Source organism: Rhinolophus ferrumequinum, chromosome 9, assembly GCF_004115265.2.
Source record: "Rhinolophus ferrumequinum isolate MPI-CBG mRhiFer1 chromosome 9, mRhiFer1_v1.p, whole genome shotgun sequence".
Lineage (NCBI taxonomy): Eukaryota > Metazoa > Chordata > Mammalia > Chiroptera > Rhinolophidae > Rhinolophus > Rhinolophus ferrumequinum.
In genome coordinates, this window is record NC_046292.1 from 7434066 (window position 1) to 7456218 (window position 22153).

The 22153-nt window shown below is 46.3% G+C and overlaps 1 protein-coding gene across 2 annotated transcripts; it reads right to left on the reverse strand.

Moving 5' to 3' along the window:
* Positions 1 to 1597: 1597 nt before the first annotated feature.
* Positions 1598 to 21689, reverse strand: EXOSC10 (exosome component 10). Of its 2 annotated transcripts, XM_033115470.1 has the most exons (25): positions 21532 to 21689; positions 19788 to 19924; positions 19009 to 19132; positions 17768 to 17872; positions 17304 to 17469; positions 17025 to 17139; positions 15939 to 16014; positions 15612 to 15722; positions 15079 to 15222; positions 14397 to 14587; positions 13365 to 13521; positions 13052 to 13200; positions 12819 to 12869; positions 12058 to 12169; positions 10744 to 10794; positions 10504 to 10582; positions 10291 to 10409; positions 8488 to 8583; positions 8159 to 8233; positions 6783 to 6870; positions 5578 to 5651; positions 4620 to 4791; positions 3947 to 4008; positions 3323 to 3399; positions 1598 to 2660 (listed from the first exon to the last, which is right to left on the reverse strand). In XM_033115470.1, the coding sequence occupies exons 1-25, from the start codon at positions 21640 to 21642 to the stop codon at positions 2630 to 2632; spliced, it is 2673 nt and encodes an 890-aa protein (XP_032971361.1). In that variant the 5' UTR covers positions 21643 to 21689; the 3' UTR covers positions 1598 to 2629. The 2 variants fall into 2 exon arrangements, with proteins under 2 accessions (XP_032971361.1, XP_032971362.1); XM_033115471.1 differs by lacking the exons at positions 1598 to 2660; positions 3323 to 3399; positions 3947 to 4008; ... (1 more) ...; positions 5578 to 5651; positions 6783 to 6870 and adding an exon at positions 7106 to 7772.
* Positions 21690 to 22153: the final 464 nt, after the last annotated feature.

Below are 22153 nucleotides of genomic sequence, written 5' to 3' on the forward strand. Positions count from 1 at the left end.
GCCTTCGGCAACACAGACAGCAGTGCACCTCCCTGGGCAAAGAGCCCTTCCGCTCCTCAATTCCCTCCACCTCCAGCCACAGAGGCCCTGCCAGATCCCTCTTTCCAGAGCGCACGCCCAGTCCGGCCTCCACAGTTCAGAGCCACTGAGCTGTTCCCCACCGACCACGCCCCCCCAAGCGCTCTCCCCACCACATGCAGCTCCAATGAAATGAATTCTAGCTCTTCTCCCCATACCCCTCGTCTCCATTCCATAGCTCAGTTCTGGGCTTTAGGGTTTTACGGGCCAGGAAAATTTCAAAAACTCATCTGGGGACTGACATCGGGTTGCCAATTTTGTTTTGCAAGAAAGGACACTTAAGAAGACCTCAACTCCGGGGCGGCTGGTTAGCTCAGTTGGTTAGAGTGTGATGCTCTTAACACCAGGACTGCCAGTTCGATTCCCACATGGGCGCTGTGAGCTGCGCCCTCCACAACTAGATTGAAACAACTACTTGACTTGGAGCTGATGGGTCCTGGGAAAACACTTAAAATAAATAAAAGTTAAAAAAAAAGACCTCAACTCCTATCGTCTGGGGCCCCCATCTTTTTAAAAAACCCAAACCTTGCTACAAAGACAACACTGTGAGGAAAATTTCCAAATAAAGGACAAGGCATCGTTTCACCTCTACGAGAAACGTAATACACTGTCCTCCTCGTTCTCCCCTCTGCCCAGCAGGAGGCCCACCGCGGCTCACCAAGCACGGTCTGGGGCACGCTGCCTTGCTGACAACGGTGGTTCTCGACTTAAGCCTACGAGCCATCTGGAGAGCTTGTTCAGACCTGGTCTCTGGACCCACCTGACTCTGACTGGGCAGGTCTGCTCCCTGCGGGTCTGCCAGGGGCCCTCACTTTGAGTGGCACTGACTACAAGGTTCTCTGGACTTCTTCCTTTACTCTTCAAGGTTCAACCCAATGTACCTTTCATGAAGCCTCTTTGGGCCATCGCACTAACAAATAATTTGGGCTGACTGCCCGTTGTGCTTCAATGTCTGTTCTTTCCAAACTCTGGATTTTTACCTGGGTACATGGGCACTGAAATGCCTTTCCCAGTATCCTTTGCTGTGGCCACGTGACTAAGTTCTGGCCAATGGGAAGTGGAAATAGTATACTTTTAAAGGGAGCCTGGGTTCTGTTTCCTCCCTTCCTTCCAGCTGACTGGAATGAGGGCAGTCACTTGCCCACAACGTGGAAGCCCTGTGGTCGAGTTTAGGATGGTAGAGCAGTAAGATGGAAGCCAGAGTCAGGACTGCGAGTTGCCACTAGTTCTAGACTGACTATATTTACAGAAGAAGGAGAGAGAAAACATCTATCTTGCTAAGCCATCGATAGTCTGGCATTTCTGTCCATTCTAGTCCTAAGTAGGACCGAGCCCGGGCATTCTGGGGCAGGACTGTTCGCTGTGCTGTTCCGCGGGTTGCTCGCCTGCGGTGGTGATGTCTGGCTTGGCCTGGTGGCCCCACAGGGGATGGCACAGTCAGCCCTCTCATTAACTCGTGGGAAAAATTTCTAAGAAAATAGAGTCTTTGTTTAAGTATTTGTGAAGACAAAAGTCATGGTTAATATTTTGTTTTCTTGATTTAATAGCCCATCTCAGGATGAAAATCAAGTGGCATTCTAAAGAAATAACCAGAAATTGAACCACAAATTCATACAAGAAGTTCAATGCAGCGTTATTAAGAAAGGAACAATGAAAACCTAAATGTTTAATAGTGCTACTTAATTAAAATCAATTTTAGAATGAGAAAAAGTCTTTCAAGGTGAAAAATGAGAAACAGAAATCCAAGCTTATAAATTACACACACACACACACACACACACACACAGTAAAAAGCCTCTACACCGAAATGTTAGAAGTTACCTCCATGTGGTAAGATTACAGATGATGTAATTTTTTCTTTGCATTTCTGTTCCCCTCATTTCCTATAATGAACATGTTGTGACTTTTGTAATTGGGGAAAAAACAAAGTTGAAAAAGAAAATGAGAGAGGAGAGGGGGAGAGGGAGAGAGGGAGAGAGGGAACGAGGGAGAGAGGGAGAGAGGGAGAGAGGGAGAGAGGGAGAGAGGGAGAGAGGGAGAGAGGGAGAGAGGGAGAGAGAGAGAGGCACAGGCAGGAGACCAGGCCCTCCAGGAGCCTTGGCTGGCTCTAAAGCGCCCTACCACTCCTCGTCTGGACGGCATTCTACCACCTGGCCTCCTCCACAGATCTGGAGCATGTGCAGGAAGTAACATGGCCCATGAGCCCATCTGACGGAGTCACAAGCACGGCGCTTGCTGCTTTATAGAAACTGTCCTTTCCTGAGTCACGGGGTATCTCCCACATTCCTCCTTGGGGGTGCTTCTGGATTTCCTTGGGAATCACAGTAGCCTCCGAGGGCACACTTACCCACAGACAGCTGAAGATGGAGATCGCAACAGGATGGGAGCTGCCCTCTCCTGCCAGCGCTGTGGTGGCAGCAAAAGAATAGTCAGGAACTAGCTTTCTTCCAGTAAGAATTGTTTTTAATCGTTTAAAAATGAGTCTGTACAAAACCAGCACCACCGTTTGGTGCTTCCAGTCCATGGGGGATCCCAAGGGTCTCTTCCAACACTATCTCTTGGGCCAATTGTGCCTGAAACCTCTGCAGAGACAGTATGAAAACAAAAGTTACTTCTTCCAGTTTGGCTGGATGTTTGCTCTCAGCCTGCATATAAAATATTGCAAATCTTAATGATGCAGAACTGAGGGAGAGGGGTTCATTCTGGGGGCCTGGAGAACTGAGCAGAGCAGCAATGCCCCCCACCCCAACCTGTCCCCCCAACAAGAGACAAGGGCGTCGGCTGGGGCAGTGCTCAAAGGCCCAGCGGCGGTTGGCTGAGCTGACCAAGACCTAAAGGCAGGTTCCTTCTTCATCACGTCACACCCTAGAGCGAGTCCTCTGACTTCAGGGTCTGCTCTAAGGATGAGGGTTTCATGCTTTGAGCTAAAATATTCTCCAACAGAGACAACCCACATTTGCTCACTGATTTTTTTCTCCTTCCCCAGAAACAGGCTCACCTAGGAAAACTTAACACCCATTTGCTGTGGGGTGACTTCAGGAAACTGCACGGATAATAGAGCTAAGAAGGACTGGAATTTGGGTCCTGGGTGCAGTGACTATGACTTATATGTGGCATCCCGCAACCCTCGCCTCCCCCATCTCAGTTTTCCTGTCAAAGGGAGGGTTTGGTCATGAGAGGCTCTCTGAGCCTTCCCAGTTGAGACCTCTGAGCAGAAGCTGGAGCCATGGCCTCTACCACATACCTGTCTGACTTTCCCGTTGGAAAGGACATGCTTTTGTTTCCCATTGACTGTTTCATTTTTTTGGCTGCAAGGCATTTCTGAAAAGATAAAGAAGCACAGAAGGTAAGATATACAAGAAAACACACCTGAGCTCAGATGGCCCCTCCCAGACTCCAGAACCACTGGTGTAACTTTGGTTTTCTCGCCACTGGACATTTCGGGATGTTTCTGAAGGTGAGGCTGTTAGGAGGAGCTACTAAAGGAACTGGGGGCTCCACACAGGCCTCATGTTCCAATGCCAAACTTTTAGCCCCGTTTGGCTGACAGGCACCAACACCCACACGGGGCAAACGCAGGCCTGTGCTGGCACCAAAGGAGAGTTTTTGGCCTGTGGCTACAATTCCCATGGGAGCAAACACAGAAAAACACCCTTTAAAAACCCCATGCCAGCTTTTATAGTCTCTTCAAAAAATCTTTTTTTATTCCTGGAATAGTTGATGGGTATTGTCTGTACTTGGGAAGAAATGAGGTGAGGGAAAAGATATGCAATGGAAGACGATTCCTGGATGAACCTGTGTTCCTACAATGGAAGAGGTAAAAACTAAGCACCACGCACAAGCTAGAATTCTCAAGGACGCTTCTTACCTTGCCAGATGGGGTCTGCTTATTTGGATCAAACTGGGAAGAAGGTTTGGATTTGCTGTTTCCTGAAAAGAGAAGAGAGACACCAGTGATCACGTAAATGAGTTAGTACACACGCAGGCTCATTACTGGACTGGGCGCATAGTATCCAGGAAGCGAGGGCTGTCAGTGTTACCGCGGTTATGATGAGGGATTTATGGCCGCTATAGACTCCCTCATCACGTTCCCAGTAGCTAAGGGCAGCCCGAATACCAGGCTCATTTCTCACAGATCTATTCTCAGAAGATGAGAGAGAGAGGGAGAGAGAGAGGGAGGGAAGGAGAGAGGGAGGGAGGGAGGGAGAGCGAGCGAGCGAGAAAGAGAGAGAGAGTCGGAGAGTCTGTCTGGGAGAGTATGTGCTTCTGGGCATAAGCTATTGTGAGGAAAGATGGGGCCACTTTAGAATGGATGCCGTCTTGCTACGCCCCTACAGCGGCGGGTACAAGTTAGCCCAGCGGCCGCAGGGGGTGGTGACGGGCAGTGCGTTTCTGTCTGGTCACCGCTGTTCCTCTGGATTTTTGGTTAGTGCCATGTCTTGGGCAGGACTGTATCTGCACCTGAGTGGAGCTCTTTCTTTACACGCTCCTTCCATCTAACATGGCCAGACATTCCTTTTGGGCCCCAGATCTCGCCTCACCAGCAAAAGCCTTGAAATCCGATTTGCTGTAGTCATAAGGGGTAAAATTGTTTTCTGGAAGATCTGGGTCTTTTGGCTTCTTGGAAATTTTGAGTCGTTTCTTCTCTTGTTTCTGTTCTGCGGTCTTTGGGTCACTTGTTGTTCGCTCTCTCTTCTTGGCAGCGTTTTCGAGCTGTAGATGGAACACACCCATAGGAAGGAAGCATGGAAGTATGAGAGGAGATAATCCTGCGTACTTTCGGTGTGAGCGCACTGCTAGGGCTTCAGCTGCCCACTGTGCTATAAAATTCGATTCAGTGATGGGGAGAGGGGTCCTGGCTGGGAGTCTGCGGTGGGGCTAGTGCCAGGTAGCACAAGTTCCTACTGTTTCCCTGAAAATAAGACCTGGCCGGACCATCAGCTCTAATGCGTCTTTTGGAGCAAAAATTAATATAAGACCCGGTCTTATTTTACTTTAAGACCCAGTCTTTAATATGATATAATTAATAATATAACACTGATCTTATATTAATTTTTGCTCCAAAAGACGCATTAGAGCTGATGGTCCGGCTAGGTCTTATTTTCAGGGAAACAGGGTAGCTGGAGAATGACATCAGGCCATTGAAGAAAGGCAGGGTGAGCACTCTCGTGTGTGTACTTGCGGGGGGGTTGGGGAGGAGGGCATTTACTAGGGCAGAGTAGGGCACACAACAGGCTTCAATACCTTGTCTGCTGCTAGCCAGATGGTATGGTATATTTACCATAAAAACAGTGGAAGAAATCATCTAAGAGGAATTACACTACAAAGTTTTTTGAGGGAAAATGAGGCAGGCACTAGCTGACAAGCCAAAATGAACTGGAAAGACAAAAGCATCTAATTTGAACCACAGGGTAAGCCCTCCTGATATTTGAGGAACATCCTGACAATGACCAGGGCATCTCGTTTCCCCAAAGGACAAGCAGAAAAGCCAGCACGTACAGCAGCCTGCTGTCGGACAGACATGGCCTGTTCCGCTGTTGCTTTGAACTCTTCGTTGGCCTGGTCCCGGGCAGCTGCAAGAGAGAGAACTGGCAATGGAGTTCTGACTGCAGCGGCCAAGGCTCCATCCTCACCTCACCAACCTGTCCGCTGTGGTTACTGGTTGAGGACACCCTCCCTGCTCGTAAGCCTCCTTTGGGGTTTCCGTCACCCCTCCCCACCCCGCCCGGTCTCTGAAGGATGACTGCCTCACTCTCAATCGGACAACCCGTACCCTTCCTCTGCCAAGAACCCAAACCCATCCAATGGCCTATCTGACACCTCTGAGGACATTTAATAGCAATTTCACCGACAACATATCAAGGCCCCGAACCAACATCTCTTCTGCTTCACACTGCTCCCTCTGTAGTCTTTATCATGATGGCAACCCCACTTTTCTAGTTCCTCAGGACAAAACCTTCTTGCACCCACAGCTCCTTCCTTTTTCTCACACACACACCGCGTCTGACTCATCATCAAATGCTGTTGGCTTTACTACGGGGTACATCCAGTTCTGACACCTTCCAACACCTCCTCTGCTACCCCACGGTCCAAGCCACGTCCCCTCTCACCTGCATCACCGCCGTGTCTCCTAGCCACGCTCCCCCCCTGCCCTCCATGCTCTACTCTCGATGCAGCAGCCAGTGACCATTGTGAAGTGTGAACTGCTCACAGCCCTCTGAGGCTGCCCAACTCACCTGGAAACCTCCCGCTGCTGCTCTCCTTTCTCACCTCCTGCCTCCTCCGTGCCCCCTCGGCTTCACACACTGGCCTCCTTGCCACCCTGTGAACATGCCCAGCGGGCCACCACCGGGAACACTCTTCCTCTGGATGCTGTCATCTGTTCCGAGTCCCGCTGACTAGCAACTGCCTTCTCTAACCACCATGTAAAAAGAATCTTCACATACTCTGGTGCCCACCCGCCCCCAGCACTTCCTGCCCTCTCTCTGCGTAACGCCTACGGCCATCTGACAGGACAAACATTTAGTCGTTTACTGCCCACTGCCCCTCAGGAGCAGGGCAGCTGCCAGGGAGGAGCTACGTCTGTTTTGCTCACTGCTGTATCTGGCACTCTGCTAAATGGCTGAATAAACAGAATGATGTATCAGGGCTATTCTTTAACAAACACACTTGACTGGTTGAGTTGACAAGGAAGTGAATGCTACCTGTTTGCTCAGCTGCCTTCTTCTTGGCACTTTCTTTAGTTTCTTTTAGTACCTGTACCTGGCTTGCCAGCTTCCAACGGTTGCTGATCTATAATGAAAACAAAAAAACAAAACAAAAAAACTCCGAAACTCAGCCACCTAGGAATGCTTTATTTTATTTTATTTTATGTTTTGCAGGAGGGCGCAGCTCACAGTGGCCCATGTGGGGAGCAACCTTGGTGTAATCAGCACCACGCTCTAACCAACTGAGCTAACCGGCCGTCCCATATTGTTCTAATGAGCTGGCGCAGGACATGCTAACCTAGTAACTACACACGTTCTAAGTCATAAATTCCAAATCTGATGACACAAAAAATAAAATCTCATGCTGGTTTTATTTATAAAATACTTCTTAGGAAGGAAAAATACAACTGTGTTCCCGGAGGCACTGGGCCGATGTTTTCATATCCATCATGTCATACAATCCCTTCTAGAATCCTGGGACAAAGGTCTCCTCACCCCACTTTAGAGACAGGAAACAGGCTCAGACAACTAAGTAACTCGTCCGCGGGGACATGGTTAGTAAATGGTGGAGCTGGGATTCCAGGCAGGACTTCTGCAAGTCTGGTGTGCGTGATGGCACCACATTTACCTGTGGCATTAGAGCACAGCCAGGTGGTATTAAAGGAAAGCACGGTAGGTAAGGGATATATGGTGACTGGCTGTGCTACAACCAGTGGGGGATGGAGGAGGGAAGGCAAAACCTCCACCTGACTCCCCATTTCTAAAAACCATAAGCTAATCACCAGCAACAGGGCTGAGGCCCATCAGGGTTTGGGCCTGATTCTTGCTGCCTAATGAAAGGGCAGAGGGAGCCAGGCCACCCATCTGATCAGAGCAGGTACTTCCTGCAGGGAGGAGGCAGGCTTTTAACAGACAATTAACACGCTGGCTCCCAGGAACATCTCATGGGGATCCAGGGAAGGTGTTTTCTTATTCTTATTCATAATGCTGTTAAAAACAAACCGAACAATATAAAACAGAGTGTTTTAAAATTTAAGCTGTCACCTGTAAGAGCCTTAAATATTCACATGTAAAAATGCAGGAAGCTGTACACTTACTATCTGTGTACTTTACTACACGTACATTAAGGCACAATTAAAAGAAAAACAAAACCCAAAACCTGTTTCTTAAAAGGTTCCCAAATGCTTTCAAGAATGAGTTTCAAGTTCTGGCCCCTCTTTCTAGAAACAAAGCTTATATATAGAGCGTTGAATTTTTGCATTCATTTTCAGGGGTTCACAGATGGACTTGTTTAAGACAGAAACCTGGTTCTAATAATTATGAAGACCCTTTTTCTTAGAAAGTCACTTAGAAAGGATGACAAATCTACTTACTTCATAGATTTTCGATGACGGATCAAACTTTGCTGCCTGAGAAATGTGAGCGTGGTGTTCTAGTGAAGGCAGAAACTAGAGAAACAGAAATAGTCACATTAAATGCTGGAAGAAATGGAATCTGGACCCAGACACCAGTGACTCTCAGAGGGGGGTTTCTTGCTGGTTTCATCTCGGGAGACCTCATCTCCCAACCTGGTCACCAGGGACAACTGACACATACTGTATGCTCTCCAAAGACCCCTGGCTCCTTTTCCAGGCAAAAACACCTTTGGGCTGCAGAGATCTCTGCATACCTGGCAGCCCTAACATACACAGCTGTTACTTACCATCCTAAATGGATTTTCAAAGGACTCCATTATGTTTTGGGCTTTTTTCTGTGCAACTGTTAATGGACCCTTTCCATTTTCCTCAGCACTAGGTTCCTGCAGAAACAGAAAATGACCATTTGTAATTGTAATCGTTTTCTGACATTAAGATGCAAGCAAGAGAACAATAATCATGGCTAATGTTTTTAAGCGTCTCCCATGTACAAGGAGCTAGAATAGCCTACAATAGCACACTGCAGGGCATTTAACACATATTTAGTGAATCAATGAGTCTCCCTCTGTCCTTACAGCCTCAGAGGCAGGCGGCGTTATTCTCATCATCTGACAGGTGAGAAACCGAGGCTCGGAGAGGTTAAAAAGTCTTCCAGAGCCTGACAGCTAACGGGCAGAACAAGGATTTAAACCCGGGTCTCTCTGGCTCTAGAACTTGAGGTCGTAACCCGATCCTCACCTGAAATTTACAATTATAAACCTTTATGGGTAATCAATGAAATGATGCAACAGAATGTTGCTTTCAACTGGGTTCATTCATTAAACGTGTCGCCATGCAGAGCACAGGAGACGCCAGCCTCTTTTAGACTAAGTGGGCCTCCCATGTTCCCTCCGAAAGTGCATGCTCACATCTTAGCACCTCACCGCCTCGACGGCTCACTACCTCTGTGGTCAGCTAGAGCTCCCAGATTTCTTTCCTCACCAACTCCTGAAGCAAGACCCAAGCTAACTTGATGTAATTAAGTGAAAAAGAAAGCTAACTCCCAGGAAGTACGCTTTGCAGGTGGCACTTCACCTTCCTGGCTCTGGCTCTGCGTTCCAGCATGATGGCTTGGCTGTGAACTGTAGTCCTGTAACCTACCAAACCACCCAGCTTTCTGTCACCTAACATTTGCTAAGCCTGATACTTGTCTCTATGAGAGTCGACGGTATTGCTTCTTTCTTGGTTTCTCCTTTCTAGAAACTGATGTTTCCTTTCTAGCACATCTACCGTTGCAGTATTCCTTCCGACTTGCGTCTGTATTTGCCTTTCCTCCCTGGTCATTCCAGTATTCATGCATCCTGGCCAACAAATGCACCTTGGTCTTCCTTTTGCAAAGAACCTGAAGTTCAAGAACCGTTCATTTCTGCCTCCACTAGAACGCCATGCACACGTTTCTCAGAGGCCTGCTGGGTAGGATAGACTGGGGTAAAGCTCTGTCACAACCCATCGCATATTCCGGGAACATAGCCAGGCCACAGTTGGCCACTCTGGGGCTCTAGACTGAACGGAGTCACTACCTAGCATGACTCAGTGTCCTTTTGGAAGGGGAAGTGAGTTTGTACCCACTTACTAGTGCCTGCATATCCTGCTCTTCACTTCCTCTAATGAAGCACAGTGTAGAGAAACACTTTTCCAAGTTTTCTCTTTTGTGTTCAGAGCACCCCTGGACGGGATGGCATTGGTCAGGCAGGTACAACAGCGCACACTCTACAGTCCATCAGACAACGCCCTCCAGCCCTTCCGGGCATCAGGCGGCTGTGTGGGAAACGTCCTGCCTGGGTGGCCCGCAGCCCAGGCCCTCCTCCCTGCCAGGTATTAGTGAGTATCAAGATGCCAACCCTCCCCTTTAGGTTTCCTCACACAGAGCTCAGAGAATCCTCCCCCCACCTCTCACGGACCCCCTCGTCCAGAGTAGCAAACCACCCTGCCCATCTGTCTCCACGCCTATCCTCACTGCTGCTGGGTTTTACTTTGGGCTTTAGTCTCAAAGGCAGATGCGACCCTGCAGGCATAAAAACCCACGAAACCTGCAGGTCTACAGTACTCACGTTAAATAACGTGATGACGGCAGTAGCGATAAGGCACTGGGTACCCAGCAGGGCCTCCTCCTCTTCCTTTTGTCTCCCGTCACAGAAGAGGCTTGCCTGTTTCTGTGCTGGCACAGGCCCTAGGGGGACACACGTCAGCACGCTCAAGGCCTACTGGATTGCGTACCAGGCCCTTTCCCAGCCTCTCCAGGATTCCAGGGACCTCGACATTACCGTTGGTTGGGGTGACAGGATAGCCATCGGAAGGGGCGTGGGAGCAGTCATGAGGTCCAAAGAGAACATTCTCCAATCTCTGCATCAAAAAGAAACCGACAGTCCACAGTGAAAAACTTGCAAGCACGCAGAAGCCTTTTCGCCTGCAGTGTTTGGTGTTAGCCTGACAGGGAGAATTATTTTGCACTGGCTTGGACTGATATTTTCCCAAAAGAAGAGACAACAGATACATCACTCTACCTCAGGATTGGGCAGTGGTCCACTCTTCTTCACTCCAGCTGCAACTTCAGACTAAGAAGAGAAACAAAGAGAATTTGAGAAAAGTTGCTTAAACGTGAGGACACTTTTTTTATTTTTTCTTTCAGCACAGACTGTCTCCCTTCACTAGACTGTTTTTCAAGAGTCTAGAGATTTTCCTTCATCCCTTTATCCCATCCAGTGACTGGCACTATAATTACTGAGTGCTCAGTAATTATTTGTTGAATCAAAGAATAAAACCTTTTATCATGACTAGGCACAATACAGAGGGTTGCAAAGAGCTTAAAAAAGATTCTCTCTAGTAACTAGTGTTTCTTTACTCGGACAAACTGGAGCTAAGAAACAAATTTTAGCATGAAGATTATTGTTAAGTGTGTTTATTTTCAGTTTTTTTCACCTCAAGCGGGCTGATTTTAAGTCTTCCTGCATCAATAATCTTTTGAAAAATTACAAACACGGTTTACCACACTGATAATACCAGAGGCAATATGTTAAAAACTGTCCCGATAAAACACAAATCACAACCTGCCATCTGCGTGAACACTCACTACTGACAGAGCAGACACACAGACACACGCTGGTACACCTCACACACTCACAGAGACACGCGCAGCCATAGTTTTGGCTGGATTTCCTGCTTTCACCTACATTTGTTTAAATTTTAGCATCTCCTTCACAAAATTAGCTCTTCCTAATTTCCCCATTTCTACCCAAGGTGTGCATATTTTCCCAGTCACCCAGGCTTTGTATTTGGAGCTGTCTTTGACTCTACCTCCATGACCGCCAAATCCACCTGCCTTTCAGAGAACACGTAGCTTGGTGCCCAAAAAGAAACGGCAGCCATTTTCATCATCTGTTATTAAGTCCCGTCAATCTTTTCTTCTGATGATGCTCCTTGTATCCGTCCTTTCCTTTCCATTTCTGTGACCACCACACCCATCAGGGCACTACTTCACATCTGGACCAGTGCCAGGCTTCCAAAATGAGCTCCCTGCCCTGAGATCCCCACTCCATAGTATCGCACCAGGTTAACTGTCTCTGAACAGCGAACCAGCCCAGGCACCAGACATCACTTGCTGTTGGATTATCAAAAATAAAGTCATAAAACGAAGACAAGCTTTAGCTTTTGACTATCATCAACAGACACACGCACTGGATTTCCTGAGCCCTGATATTTCCTTGGTGTTTCTTTTTAGAATGGAGACCAGGCCACGTGCACAGGAGGCTACAGGAGGAGGTGCTGGCAGACAGAGCAGGCCTGCTGAGGTGGGAAGCTGTAGCAGAAAAGCTGCTTACCTTAAGCAGAGGCATCTCTCGAGCCTGCTGAATGAGAAGATGCATTTCATTGATCTGCTGCCGCACCAGAGGCGGTACGGGGTTACAGCAAGCTATGATGCCCTGAGGCTCCCTGGAGACAAGTAAGAACACAGGGATCTTGTCACTTAGGAAAACAGCCCGCAAAGGCTTCCGGACAAGACCGACGGCCAGGTAAAGCCGGAGAGCTACAGCTAAGGTGAAGACAAGCAAATACTCAAGTCAGGGAAGCCCAGGCCAGCTGCCTAGGCACGCACTGCACCGCACCAGGCTCTGAGCAGACTCCTCTTACAACCCGCCTCCTGCTAATGCGGAAAGCGGGAAAGAAGTACCATGGCTTCTGCAACGGGGTGAACACAGATTATGAATTTTGACTCCGTGCTTGTACTTCAATTAACATCATAAAACATTTAAAATGCTGAGGTGCCTTCGTTGGGAAGAAAGTAAAGGTGAGAGAATCTGAGACGTTCCTCTCTTAAAAGTGGGTGCTGATGCCGCAAGCTTGGACTCACGCCGGACTCCATAAAAGACATAACCACTGAAATGGTTCCAGTTCAGAAGTTTGAGGTCCCACATGGCAGCCCGAGGGCAGAAATTCTGAATTCCTGTGCGAACTTCCTTAGCGCCCCAATCTTCCCTGAGAAAACCAGCCTTGAGGTAGTAACAATCAGAGAAGCTTGCTTTCGAGGACAAAATTCCTCTCCTGAGAAAGTCAGGATGTGCTAATCAGTTCTCAGACTTACTTAGGCAGCTCTTCAGCTATCTTCAGCATCATGTGGTTTGGCAGTATGTATCTGGAACAAAACACACAATGGGAGCACATGACACTCAGCCAGTAAATGTTATAACCAGGGGAAAATGTAAACCACTTTTAGGGCAAAAAAAAAAAAAAAAAAAAAAAAGTGCCTTGTTTCCTTGTTACTGGCTGGCCCCGCTCGGTCTAAGAGAAACAGTAAAACCATCTCTAATCCCTTACCCGTAGCTTTCATCTTCCCTCCGAGCGGTTTTATCTCTCCAGGCAAAAAGCAGCTGAAAGGCTGTCAACTGCTGTGTGTTGAGGTGCTTCTTTTGCTTTCTATAGAGTTCCAGGTAGGACTCATCCGTGAAGATAGGTTTGACGAATTTCTGCAAAATGGTACAGCATCCTCAAGATCAACGTGAATCAAAATTGAGCCCCGAGCTCTTCAAAACATTTGGCTCTCTACACAAATGTGAGGAGCAATGGGAAGGACCGGGACCTCATCAGGAACGAGGAGGGGTCCGGATTTGCGTGTCGGGCGCGGAACTACCTTGAGGCAGATGTCCCGGCTGCGCTGCCACACCACCTGCAGCTGACTGGGCTGCCCATTGCCCCGCTCCCACAATTCCAGTCTCAGCTTATCATAAATGTAAAGCAAGTAATGGGTGTCATCTCGGGCATAGTTGAGCATTTCCTCGGGCAGCGGTCTAGAATTGCAACAGAGAAAATGATTTCACTAACTCCCCCCAGGCGCAGCAATTTACTTTGTCACCTCCATGGGCGCTAAGATTTGCTTGGCTCCTGATAGCAAAGATTCTCTCACAGCCAATACAACAGTTCTATAAGCCTTTCTTTAGAGATACTGGCAGGCAGGATGGGAGAAGAGCTTAGTGGCTTCTTCATGTATCAGCTGCAACCTTAGGGAGGCAGCGAGCCGTCTGAAAATGAGCAAGCTGAGCAAGAGTTCCAGAAAGTGGGAGGGACTCTAGTATAATCTTATACTATAGTCCACACTTCTTAAAAGACGAAATCAACTATGTACCTGAGAGTTCTCACAAATTATGGGAGAGCATCTCATACACACACAACCATCCCTACTAGGGAGAACGGAGTTTCAAACAAGAGACGGGAGTGGATGAGTACTGACATGGCACGTCTCTTCCAACCACTGTTCCACGAAGCACAGTGTAACAGGACCAGCCCAGCACAACTCCACATTATGATGCTGCCGTGTTTCCCTGAAAATAAGACCTGGCCGGCTCATCAGCTCTAAGGCGTCTAATGCGTCTTTTGGAGCAAAAATTATGTAAGACCAGGGCTTATATTATAGTAAAATAAGACCGGATCTTTTATTAATTTTTGCTCCAAAAGACACATTAGAGCTGATTGTCCAGCTAGGTCTTATTTTCGGGGAAACATGGTAAAACTTCCAGTTTCACTTACGCCACTGCGAACAGCTGGAGAAAAGCCCGACAATGCAAGAGTCAGAGTATCATCAGCTGAACACAGGTCTCCGTGGATGAGGTTAACGAACACCCGCACCTTCTGCCACCCACGTTTCCCCCGCCAAGAGCGAACTGACCGTATTCGCCAATCAGCCAGCTGGTACTGCTTGTTTGAGTCAACACTGCAGTAGAGCTTGAGCAGATGATCGAGAGAGTGTCTGCCCAGATTGAGAAGGCGTGCGGCCTGATGGGTGTCAAACATGTTCACTACATACAACCCGAAGTCTTTTTGTAGCCATTCTATGTCTGAGTCAGCACCATGGAAGACCTGAAAACAAAATTAGAACTGTGCAGTACAACACGTCGGAGGCCGCTCTGCCCCTAGATTATTAGAACGCCGGGATGAGAAGCCAGAAGAAAAGAGTAGGATAGGCTCGGTTTAAATGCCTCTTTCAATTTGAGCCACAGCCCTCTACACTCCGAACTGCACACCCTTAACGTCTGCCAACAGCCAATGATTCTAAGAAAGCAGCTCTACGAGCTTCAAGGGGAGTCATTAAGTTCAAGCAATCTTGATGGCACGGCTCGTTGCAGAAGTCATTAAAGTGATTTAACAGTTTTCTTCTGGGTGGTAATGAGCTAAGTCTTAGCTGTTTGAACGGATTCAGAAACAAAAGCAGTTTAGCATGTGGTACTCTAGAGTAGGAAATTACAATGATGTCTCTCAACACTTTATTGGGTCTATGTTGAAACAATGAAACAGTCAAGTGAAAAGCAGTTAAATCTTGCACTCGCACGCAAGCGCTGAAAAAGGCTGACCTTAACAATAGCTGGGTCTGTGAAGCTCTCGTTGAGGATGTACATGTCACTTCGGAGCTCCAGGGTGTCAACGATGAAGTCTTCTGTTCGGGTGGAAATCTGCATCAGGCAGGTCAGCCCTAGGAAGCTCCTGTAAGAGTGGTGCTGAAACATGGAGGAAGAAGGGAGGACAGGAGATAAATGTTTTATGAGGCTTTCCTCTGCTGATTTTGCAGTCAGTTATAAAACAAAGTTGTAAGATGATGTTTTTTAAAAACATTTTATTTATTTAAATGTGTTTTTCCAGGACCCATGAGCTCCATCCAAATCAAGTAGTTGTTTCAATCTAGTTGTGGAGGGCGCAGCTCACAGTGGCCCACGTGGGAATCAAACCAGCAAACTTGTTGTTAAGAGCACCACGCTCTAACCAACTGAGCTAACCGGCCATCCCAATAAGATGATTTTTTACCAAAAAATAATTTAAATGAGTATTAATTTTATACTTCTCGAGTAGGTGAACTCACAGAAAATGTAAAAATCTCTCTCAACGTTACCTCCAAGTCCACAGCAAATTCTTGACAATTCAAGAGCTTTTCGTTGAGTTCCACTAGTTCATCCAGGGACGATACAAAATGGCAGGGTGTTTCTCCTACAGGTCTATATAACTGGACCATGAAAATACAGGTAGAAAAAGAGAGGAGTATTGAGAATCATCCTAAAGTACAAAATGAATTATCAGTCCGAGAAATGTTTCAAAATTATAACCTATTATTTTAAAGTCTTTAAGGAAAGACAAAAGGACCGTCAACTAATCTAGTTATTTGATTCTTCCTGGGCTGCTCAGATGACAGCCATAAACTATGCTGGGTTCGGGTACTAACCTGGGGTTGTGGCTTTTGAAGGGCTGAATCCGGTGGAGTAAAGTGATCTAGTTCATACTGATATGGATGTGCAAACCTGCATAAATAACACAAACAGAAAAATCTTTTGCATTCATTCCATGATTCAAGGAAAAACTACTTTCATCCAATTTGTAAAAACAAATGAGAAAAGACCCTTGTGAAAATATTTTCTTTCTATAAAAGTATCATTATTTCAATGATAATTCAGGCCAAAAAATTCAGGTGATACTTCTGACCCTGAAAGTATGACCATTAAAAATCTCTACTCATTTATAAAAATTTGAGCACTTATTTGCAAAACAGTATATGGGTGGTGTTGTAGATGATACCAAAATACGAAATACATAATTCCTTGTGGTTTGAAATAACAAATCCGTCAAGTGAGAGAGGACGGGGCAGATATGGTCATATATTAATGTATTTCTTCTGTTCCTCCATCATATGCTTGTATAAAAACCCTGAGTCTATGGGTTCCTTGAGGGCATGGCTGCCTCTCATTACCTTTAGTTCTTTAGCACTCAGCCTGTGGCTTACAGTACAGAGTCGGGGCTGAAGGACTGTTCAGACAACTGGCTAGATGTGAGAAAAAGAGCAATACTAACAAAGCTTTCATCACCTTTTTTCTTTAAACTGAAGGCAAACTCCTTTTGTCTGTTTTAAGTGCAGTTTTTACAAAATGCTTATCCTGCTAGTGAAAAATGCCTTTTCCTTACTGAATGTAGGAGTGAGCCTGACCTCACTGAGTACCCCCCTAACAAGACAGGCAGAGTGGTATAGAGGAAGAACAGTTTTAAGAAAACTTGGATTTCGAGGTCTCGTTCTATGGGACGTGAACATCTCTAATTCTGTTGTGACACCTATACAACGGGGAGGAGAGCCCTGCGACCTCTCAGGAAGGCACTGAGGGTTACAGCAGAGGATGTTTGTGCAGGCCCTCTGCGAACACAAACGGGGGGTGTTATGATGAGGAGAAATCGCCTCAATTCTTTGTTTTCATTCACACGTTTTACAACAGTGAAAATGTAGCATAAAGACAAGCAGCAGAAAGTTCAGACAGGCACTCACATGTCCTGTTCCACCTGCTGGGTTCTCTGCTGATGGATGAAATCTGCCAGAGCAGGGGGGACATCCAAGTCCTCAGGACGATCTTGTGGGCGCTCTCGCCTTTCTTTAGAGAGAGCTGGAGACCCAAACAGTGGCAAAAACACTATCACAAAAGACGTAGACACATTCACGTCTTATCTACTTATGGAGGTTAACTGGCTCCCTTTGAAGCAAGGAAGGTGGGAAGGAGACCTTTTCCCCTTTGTTTGTTTTTTGTTAGGCAGAGTTTGCCCTACTTACCCTGAGGGAGGGGTTTCTGAGCATTGGGCTTGACGAAGATTTTAGGAAGAAATGGCGTGTTGGAATTGTCAATCTTCTCTCGGAATTTAAGCTGCGGTCGGATGATGTTTTTCGCATGAAGCAGCCGAAAAGTTTCAGATTTTGTTTTTTTGCTATATTCTCCTGCCTATGATCAATGAATACAAATACTTTACAACATAGCAACTCTATGAATTAGAAAAATAAATTCCAATTTATGCCGTCTAAGAAGACGAGAGCATTCGAAGAGCCACTCATTTAAGAATGTGCATGTGGGGGACTGAGGCATACAAAGTAGAGAAGACGGTGTAATTAGGTTGTGTCTGCTTAGGAGAATGAGTTAGGCCCTGGCCAGTTCCGTGTCCAAAAAATTAGAACAGAAATGCAACTTAGAATGGGCAAGGCCGACATGAGAAGCTCTAGTGAATCTGAAAAGCAGCCCTCACCTTCCGGTTCCAGCTGGACACTATTGTTTTGGGGACCTGGAATCCTGCAGGGAGCACAGGCTGCTGATTCTTATTCACGCCTGATGCTTCATCCAGTAAAATACCCTAAAAGTGGAAGAGATATTAACATTAGCTCAGTATATCTTTCTTTCAGGGTTAACAGTTAATTATCTAAAATTTCTAAGAAATACATTCAGAGAATTGTATGTGAGACTATATACATATAAAAGTGAATAATTAAAGCATTATCTGCTCCAAGACAGGGCAGTAACACTTATTTAATTCTCTTTACAGTTATAAATTGGGCTGAAAATTCAAAACTGATTTAGTAGTGTGATGTGGATCACCAAAATAATTTACAAAGACTCTAGAGTGCATATATTAAATGTAGAAGGATGGTATTCAGAATGGGAATGAAGGGTGTCCTGATCTACTTTGTACTGTAGAAGCAGACGTGGAGTATCAGCTTGGGCACCACTAACACAAGTGTACCCAGGTGACAAACGGTAGCATGCCAGGACTTGAAATCATAAAATATGAGAAACCACTGAAAGATCTGTGGGCATTCAGACTATGGAAGAGGAGACTCCACGGGACAGGAGAGGATGATTTAAATATCTGCAGGACCGTCATATGGTTGACTATTAGCTTTGTCGTGGACGATCTCAGTATATTTCTGCAAATAATGTTCTGCTGTAGAACGAGCCCTAAACAGACAGTAAGCTAGATCAAATGACCCACGTATCCTTCCAAACACGCGAGCTGGGGTGTTTAGCACGTTGTGACTAACATTAAAAACAGACTAAATTTTGGTGGGGCTCTGTATCCAGAAGCCTCTTCTCTATAGAGTGCAAATAGGAGTCGCAAATCTGGAAAGACTTCTAAGGCACTTTAAAAATCGGCTTCCGGTGATATTTTGAAGTGATATATTTGAAGACAAGTGTTATTTTGGGGAAAAGGAAGCCAACTATCAAAGAAAGGAATATGTTACAGGCAAGAAATGCGAAACTTCCTTTCCATTTCCTAAGGTGCCTGGGTTCCTTTTCATATTTTAAGAATACAAAAGCTTCTCGTTTGTTAGTTATCTTAAGAGTAAGGTGAAGAAGCTGCAAAGCTGTACTTCTGCAGAGCAACTGAGATCTTGCTCCCTGTCATATGTCGTCAGATTGGCTCGATTAAACTCTTCTACAAAGTAATCAAAAAAAGAAAAAAAAAAGAAGGGAGTAAGGAGAAATACTGACCACTCTTTCCAGAATAACATCATTGGTGTCAACAAGTAAATCAAACTTGTCCTCCAACTCAGTCACTTTACTTCGGTCCTTAATGTTGCTTCGACACCCATGGTACTGCATTACCCTACTCATGCTAAGGACAGGAAAACCAAGGTTAGTGTGTGCACTTGTTTATAATCGGGGAGAAAGCGCGAGAGGCCTCGCTCGGATTATTCCCAGTACTTTTTGATCAAATGAATAGAACTTGCACCCTTAAAGTGAAACACGCTGTGTGGCCTTGGGCAATCCGCTATATCTCGCTAAGACTCACCTGTTGTTAATTGAAGGGGTGGAAGAAATTACTCAAAGCTCCCTTTAAATTCTAAAAGGATATATAATACTATATAAATAATGTACTCTGCATTCACTGTGTTAACACGAAATCGAAAACATTCCCTAATTCTGTCATGGAACAGCTAAACAAAAATCAGTGTTTGTGTACTGTCTGTCCTAATACATTTATTAGAAGGCTAATACTTGTGGCTCCGCAAGTTGTGAGAGAATCTTGGATCTAGGTTTTCAAGTCCTACATTAATTCAAAAAGATTCATTGTCTGTAGGTGCAAAAGTCAAGATATTTTAAAAGTTAAACTCAAAATTTACCAAGTTTCCCTAATCAAAATCCACTGTCTTATTTTTACATTTCCATAGCTCTGAAAATTATGTTCAGAAAAAACACATTTCAGGAAAAATTACCTCCTTTTTTATATTCATTTCTTTCAACAGAAGAAAACAGTATATAGCACTTACCACTGAAGCAACCTGTCTCCCTGTGTTTCACAAAATGCCTGAAAGCCAGGAAAACTTCGGTAAAAATCATACTCATCGCCAAACTGTGGTAGGCCCCCAGATGCTTTGGTGACTGCTACCACCGATCCAAGAGCAAACTGTCAAAAACCAGAAAACCAAGCACGTTTTAAACATGGATCCCCATTCACTCAGCAACTCATTTTTTTTTCAACACCTATTATATATAGTAACACATTGTGCTCGATGATGAAGATATCCAATCCCACAAATATTCACTTAGTGCTGATTTTACCCCAGGTCCTCAGGGTACAATGGTGAACACAAAACTAAGTTCTAGAGCTTACATTCTTGGGAGAGTGGGGAGAGGAAGAACAAATACACGTATGAGTAATATTCTAACTGGCCTGGGTTTGAATCGTGGCTCGGCTACCTATTAACTGTGATCTCGGGCAAATTATTTCATTTATTTGGACCTCAGTTTCCTCCTCTGAAAAATCGGCATTATTTAAGTGCCAACACCATAGAGTTGTTGAAAGGATTAAATGAGCTAATAAAATCACTTAGGATAGCTGCTGGCACAGAAGTGCTATTATTACTATTACTACTCAAATTCAGATCCATGAGTTTCCTACAGGAATTAAGTTTTGTGTTTTCATTTGGATGAGCATCTAAAAACAATATAAGAATATTCTAGATCCTTTGGATGACCAATTGATAATGGCTACTGCCCACAACTGGACTTACGTTTATGGTTCAGTTAGTGCCAAGTAGTCCTCTGTTTTAATTGTTGTGGGGTAATGAGAAAAAAACCTGAAGTGGTTGTCCTAGATAAAAAAGATAGTTGGTCATGTGAAGGCCAAATGCCTTCACTGTGAGTTGCGTAATAAAAGTTTTCCAAGAAAAAGAAGAGAGAAAGGAATCTGAGTTATGGTGGGGTAGACCTGGTAGCTTATAAGCATGAACACACCCAATCAGGACCATGGCTAGTGGTCCAGGAACTACCAAAGCCAAATAAATAAGTTAATAATAGCATCTGCTAACAATAAAGTAGGTATGTGAGTGTAGTTTTTGAGAATTTGTAGTGCTAATTTAAAAATTATTTTAGTTTCATGATTTTATAAGAGCTATGCATAAGGCGTTTAAAATAGTTTTATGTTTGTTCATATTTAAGCAGCATTATACAAATAACTAAACGAACCCTCTCTGTGTTCTTTCGAGGAGGCATTGATACATATTCTATGGTACCTAGAGGAGGGAGACTCAGTGACAGCTTGCACAGGTGACTTTAAACCCAGGTTTTGGGATTATGTAGGACTGGACCTCAGGAGTGAGAAGAGGCACTAAAAACTATCTTGGCCGCGGGAGGCGAGGATGTAGGAAGGCAACATAAAGCAGCCGAGCCCCTCGGGAGAGTTGGTTGGGTGGCTCAGGCCCGGGCGGGGGCGAGCTCGCGAAGGCTGGGGCATCGGCGTGACAAGAAAGCCCTTCCCACTGTGGAGGGGGCGCTCCACACTCAGGGCTGCATGGGCTCAATTAGGAGAATGAACGCACTGGAAAGCGGGGCTACCTTTAGTGTCCGCGTGCGAGGCCCCATCCCCGGAGGGTGAAGTGAGAGACTGCTTGGAGCGGGCAGCGGCCCCTCGATCCCCGCCCGGGGCTCCGCGTGCGGCCGCCCAGAGGGCCCGGGCCTGCTTCCGGCCCGCCGCTGGAGGCTCACGGCGTCCCCGAGGCCCCGCGAACTCACCTTCACGAAGCTGTCCGCGTCCGGAAATCCCGGCAGCACCATCTCCTCGTCGGACTTAGCCGCGCTCGTAGCCGGCGGGGCCTTCAAGTCCCCGGGACTGGGAACCGCCATTTTTCCGGCATTCACGGCTCTTCTCGCGAGAGTGCCTCGGGCCGACGCGACGTGCGCGCACCACGCATGTGCAAAGGTCGTCTTCGTCGGGCAGGATCTTAAGGGGCGTGTGCGTGAGCAGTACGGTCCTGAGCGCTCCACCCAGGGAACTTTACATTTTTCTTTAACCTCGTATTATATCATCCCAACAGTCCTGTGATTTAGGGTGAGACCCGGAGAACCCAATTATCCTCATATTTAAAGCCAGCTCCTCCCAAGCTGTGGTTCCGTGCCACTCCTACCCGCTTGAACTTGGCTCTTGCAATTATCCCCGTTCTCTGCATCATCTATCTTTTCCCTGGCTACTGGTCCGTTCCTAACAGCCTACACGTATGCTGGCATCTCCCAACTAAACAGACGAAACGAAAAAGCACTACTCCACCCCACTCCTTCTAGCCACCGTCGCCTTTCTCTTGCCCCTGGTAGGCAAACTCCTGGAAAAGGCATCTGTGTGCTCCCACCTTGCGTACCT

Bases quoted from the DNA above. Each gene is read 5' to 3' on its own strand.
- EXOSC10 (XM_033115470.1), bottom strand. From the start codon at position 21,642: ATGGCGGTTCCCAGTCCCGGGGACTTGAAGGCCCCGCCGGCTACGAGC. The intron at 12,170-12,818 runs GTAAGTCTGAGA...ACTTGTCTCCAG, and splicing joins ATAGCTGAAGAGCTGCCTAA to GGAGCCTCAGGGCATCATAG. The intron at 6,871-8,158 runs GTAAGTAGATTT...TTTTCATTATAG, and splicing joins CGTCATCGAAAATCTATGAA to ATCAGCAACCGTTGGAAGCT.